Genomic DNA, 5,470 nt, shown 5'->3' with positions numbered 1-5,470 from the left:
GACAGTGGGAGAAACCAGAGTACCCGGAGAGAACATGCAAACTCCACTTAGAAAGACATCGGGTCGGTTGGGGCTTGAACCTGGATCCTTCTTGCTATGAGGTGACAGAGCTAACCACTGTGTCACTATGCCACCCCAAAAAAGAAAATATAGTGTAACAACAAAACAGGATAGTCCACGTCAACTCGGGAGGTAATGCAGGGTGAGGTACCGGGTATACTGCACATTAGGTTTCGATAGTGGAAATGCATTATAAGAGGCTTTTAGGAGCTCAGCCATGGGTGGTGCAGACACTGTGCAGCGGTGGACCTCCTGTCTGGATAATAATCCAACATATGAAGAAGGAAATCTGAGAATACAAATGCTTCCTCCAGCAGGAAATGATATTTCTCCACCAGAACATCATAAAGGCTCCAGAACCTCAGCAGGCCGACACGACGCAGGTCACCTGAGTGAAAACACACAGTGTTACACAAGTTGGCTCACAAGCAGCAATTATAAAAGTAAAAGTAAAATCATATTGCCCTACAAAGTCCAAAAAGACTTCAGTCATTTACAAAGCAAAGTTGGAGACTTACCTCTGCGGTTGAAGTACTGTGCAGAGTATTTTCCTGAGAAGGCAATAGCAGAAGGGATTTTACCGAGCAGCTGTATGATCTGGGCAATATGGTCTGAGGTGGGAGGGAGAGAACAAGAATGGGATGCACATTATCAAAACACCCTAGCATACACTGCACTAAAGCAGCCGATTACAATGCAGTGTAATGTCATTTAGCCTTTATTTGTCACACTTCTATCAGTGTTAGCACACTGTGCTAACTGTACCTTCCTCAAAGGAAACAGCCTCGCTGCCTTTGGGGTGAAACAGGGAGTCTCCAGTGACCAGTTCAAAGGCCTGGGAGAATAAGAGAAAATAAAGGGAGAGGTGTGTGATAAGGTAAGCACTCATACAGCTGGCCAATGCCAACTACAGATTGATACCTTGTGTTTTAATGTTGCCACAAACTGCTACAGCCTGAATTGTTGAACTACATGGCTGTAAGGATGGTAATGTCTGTCTGTAGGGTGAACCACCACTTTGAGACTAAATATCTCAACAACTGTTTGATGGATTGGCAGGAATTTTGAGAAGAGAGATCCATGCTGCCCTGAGCATTGAATCCCTACAACACTGATGACCTGCTGACCACCACCAGTAGGTCAAAGTTTTGACTTGTCCTGTGAAATATCTCCACATCCACTAGAAATTCAGTACAGATGTTCATGATATCAAGAGGATGAATCCTGATGAACATATTCTTCTCAAACTACATGTACAAGTACAAAGAACGTGATACTGACACATACACCGCTTAATGACATGATAATACAGGTTACCAAATACTTTTATTTTGACACCCCTCTGGCCAGTTATTACATTTACTTAACCAGAACTGCTAACAATCAAAAACTAACTTTAATGAAACATGTAGTGCTCTTTGAAATTATAAAAGTTACTTGTGGTGTGGGGTTCCTCAAGGCTCCCATTATTTTTGATTCTGGACATAAACGCTGGTACAATTTATGTTGTTTGCAGATAATACAAATTTATTTCATTCTGGTAACATTTTGAAACAACTGTTTGATTACGTAGAAAAGAACTGAAACATATAAAGGGATGTAAAAATCAAACATTTCTGAGTGATTAAAAATAATTTATGCTGGAAACGGTATGTAAATCATGTCAAAGCAGAAATCTAAAAATCTATAGCAACACTGCATAAAATGAAGGACTTCTTAAATAAAGCTTGGTTATGTACTTTGTATTTTTCACTTATGCTTCTATACATCATTTCTGTGTGTTTATACATGTGGAAAAACAAAACAAATCTATCTCATTTTTACACTTACATAAGCTATAACTCACCCAATGTTTGTTGAATTAAAGGCTCTAAAATTCAGAGGTTAGGTAGATTTTATTTAATTAGCAATACAAGCTCACTGAGTCACTAGTGTGGCTTGTTTATGACAAAAGCTGCTATAGACTCCATCATGAAAGGACTTTTTCTTACTTTGTGGTGGACAGAGACACAGGTAATCATAGCATCTGTATTGTATTAAAATTTCTAATGTTGCTCTTGGGTAAACATTTAAAGACCTAACAGTCATGGTATAAATTGACCCACAGGTTGGACATGGAGTTTAAGTTCTTGCTGTGCATCCAACTTATTTTATATAGTGGTACCACCATAAAAACACAGTGTGTTGGGTTTATATATTTCACACAGTGTAAGCATACTGTCGGGTGTTTCCCCTCACCATGCAGGCGACACTCCAGATGTCAGCAGGAGGGCCGTACTCAGATCCTAGTAAAACCTCAAGTGAGCGATACTGACGGGTCTGGATCTCCTCGCAGAAATGTTTGTACTGCTCCAAGAAAAAGAAACAGAGAAAAAAAAACTTTTTAGCATCTTTTTTTGTTTGTTTGTTTTTTTAAGGCTGTTATGTGCAACAAATTTGAACTTCTACTTTTTAAAGAGTACATTTTCAGGCAGCATACATGAATAGTTTATTCTGTAAAGGTAAATGATTTTAATATGGCTGAAAAATCAAGCTGTACTGGAATTAAGAGGCATTGTCACCTTTGACAAAGATCAGTGGGAGTGACCCAGAACAGTAAAGCTGTGGGCTGGACAGCTAAACAATAAACTGAGACTCACTATAAAGATTCACATCACAATCTTGATCAACTCCTGATATTAGCATAACGCTAGTGGATTAACAGATATTAGCTTGCACTTTATTTTGACAATTTTCTTGAAATTCCTTAAAAATTTGAATTGCTTTTGGACAGAAACCTGGTTACTGTCACATTGCTTTTAAATTATCATTAAATGAAAAATTTAAAAAAGGTTACTATATCTGCTAAGGTTGTAAAGATGTTTTCAGGAGCTTTTAGATGCATATGAGGCCAAATGCCTTGTAAAAAATGGATCCTTCCTGTATGTCAGCTGATAAAAATAATTCAAACAAATTCACCACAAGGTTGATGTAATATAATGTAACCTAGAGCTTTACACTGGCTGTGTGTAAAGTACAGAGCACTACTGACCACCCAGCAGCTGCTGCCCAGGTCAGCGATCTTCACTGTAATTTCCTTTAAAGGGCATGGGGTCACCTGCTCCATCTCTGAAACAAACAAATATAACAGTCATTAAAACATCTTATACATCCCATTCAAATATTGAACAGTTGGTTTTGTCCATTTTTGATAATTTGGATATGATGCATTTGGTTTTTCTTATATCTTTTCAGTTTTTAATTTACATATCAGTATAACAAATGTGTTTGCCTCTAGTTAAAATTCATCATGAACCTTAGTTGTGAGCAGAGCAGAGATTCTATGTTAAAAGCCTGTCATTAGCACACAAGCAGGCTACATCTGCTTTGTACACACACTCAGCTATAAACTGCCCAGCTTTGAGAGTTCATTCTTAAACAATCTCCAGCATCTGTAGCAAGCAAACAAACAAACAAAACTCATGCCTGTGGACTTGGCCTCCTTCCCAGTCAGCTTAGAGGGCCAATGGCCGCCCCCTGCTGGTACTTTGTGGGATGGCTCCTTTAGACACAGCAGGATGTTCTCTGGTTTGATGTCTGTGTGGATGATTTTACACAGAGTGTGAAGGTAGTCCAGGCCTTGCAGAACCTAGAGAAAACACAGAGCTGTTACAGTATGTGTGTCATGCCACCAGCTAGGGGTAGTTGCTGTCACTTTCCACTGGAGCTCTTTTACAGGGATGTTCAAGAAGCAAATTGATAGGCATTAATAGGCAATAAAGTGGCATTTAATAGCAAAATATTTAACAAAAGGCAAAGAAATGTCATACCAAATAATTACCAAACAGCAATTTAAAATATTGCCTCCTTATATCCATGTAGATGCACAGAAACACCCCTAAGTACAACAAATTAAATAAAATGTTCAGACCAGTTTCTAATACAGTGCCTCTCACTGCTAAGAGAGCCTCATGATACAAACCTGTCGCCCCCATCTCTAATTAAGCAGCTGATTATCATGGGCAGAGCAATGAAAAAAGTCAAACACATCCCAAAAGTAAACCCACAGGAAATAACACAAACCAGCTAAGTTGTCATCTGCGTAATGTGAATCAGACTGACAAAAAAAGGGCTGCATATAATGTTTTATCAAACCCCCACTGCTGATGTAGGGGAACAGGGTCTAGTGACAAGGAGATGAATAACCTTTTCACAGTGTGAAACTCAGAATGTTGGCTGGAGGGAATGGTTTGACATTTGGGAGGTTATGCTTATTCACTTTCTTGCAGAAGCTATTGCCCTCTGTTGATTAGCTTAGCCTAGCATAAGGACTGGAAACAAAGAATAACAGCCAGCGTGGCTCAGTTCAAAGTTTAATAACCACCAACGAGCAGCTCTGAAGCTCACAAGATGTACACACTTCATCTGGTAAACCAACTGAAATGTAATAATGATAGAGCCAGGTTAATAAACTATTGTGGCTTTCAGTGATTCTTCCATATTATAAAATATTAATGTGAATATGCAAACAGCATCCAAAATGGACCCAGTTCTTTCAGTGAAATGCAGAAACCATTTCCTATAAACCTAATCCCTGCGGCTAATTTAAGGGTGAGTTCATTAAAATGTATTTATTTTTGTTTTCTACTAATAACTTGTGCTTTACCTGAGTAAGAATTTGTTTGACCCATGGCCGCGACAGCCCTGGATTCCCAAAGTATAGCCGCCATTTTCTCAGATCAGGCCCAAGCAGCTCAAGTACCAGACACATATCTAATCACCCGGCATTAAGGACAGTCTTACAAACCAAACCAAACCAATTCACTGAGCCAATACTGCAAACTGAATGCAATCAACACCTTATCTGTTGTTGCATCACTGAAATCAATGTTCCATTAGAGCTTGCAGAGGCAAATATAAATAATACATTTACTTTAAACTATGATATCAACAGTTTGACTTATGAATAGTAGTGGTTCATTTGGACAAACACATATACACAGCTCCATACATATACTGCCAGGTTTAGAATGGCTGTAAAAGACATGACAGTTTGTGAAAAAGATATGGACTCCATTGACCCCGGCCAGCTTGAACTCATCTAGCAGCTGAACAACCCTGTGGCTGGAGGGATGACGACTGATAGGACCACAGGCCTGATGAAAAAGAGGAGAGCAGGGGAGTAATGAAAGTAAAAAGGAGATGAAGGCAGACAAATATAGATGAAAACATGAGAAAATAAGAAGAGAGCTGCATTTATGTATTAGCATGTACAAAAAGAAAGATACTGGAAATTGTGAACAAACAACATAAAATTTAAAGAAATGACATTTCATAGGAAGTGTAAGACATGTTAGAGAGCAGAAGCACCACCAAAAGGTCACTAACACATCGTAGGAGAGCCAGTTCGTCCTGCCCTGCCTGGGTGAAG

The 5,470-nt window shown here is 39.0% G+C and overlaps 1 protein-coding gene across 1 annotated transcript; it reads right to left on the bottom strand.

Annotated features, from left to right (window-relative positions):
- LOC109967198 (SRSF protein kinase 3-like) lies at positions 1–5,464 on the bottom strand. Its single transcript, XM_020612595.1, has 9 exons — positions 5,428–5,464; positions 5,104–5,195; positions 4,706–4,808; positions 3,526–3,688; positions 3,092–3,168; positions 2,299–2,406; positions 826–895; positions 579–671; positions 1–448 (listed from the first exon to the last, which is right to left on the bottom strand). Coding segments are annotated over exons 2-9 (801 nt in total). The 5' UTR covers positions 5,106–5,195; positions 5,428–5,464; the 3' UTR covers positions 1–263.
- Positions 5,465–5,470: the final 6 nt, after the last annotated feature.

The sequence above is a fragment of the Monopterus albus genome, unplaced genomic scaffold (genome assembly GCF_001952655.1).
Source record: "Monopterus albus unplaced genomic scaffold, M_albus_1.0 scaffold126.1, whole genome shotgun sequence".
NCBI classification, from domain to species: domain Eukaryota; kingdom Metazoa; phylum Chordata; class Actinopteri; order Synbranchiformes; family Synbranchidae; genus Monopterus; species Monopterus albus.
This window is presented reverse-complemented; position numbering and strand designations above follow the sequence as displayed.

Bases quoted from the DNA above. Each gene is read 5' to 3' on its own strand.
- LOC109967198 (XM_020612595.1), bottom strand. The intron at 896-2,298 runs GTGAGGGGAAAC...TTATTCTCCCAG, and splicing joins TCTGGAGTGTCGCCTGCATG to GCCTTTGAACTGGTCACTGG. The intron at 449-578 runs GTAAGTCTCCAA...GTTTTCACTCAG, and splicing joins ACAGTACTTCAACCGCAGAG to GTGACCTGCGTCGTGTCGGC.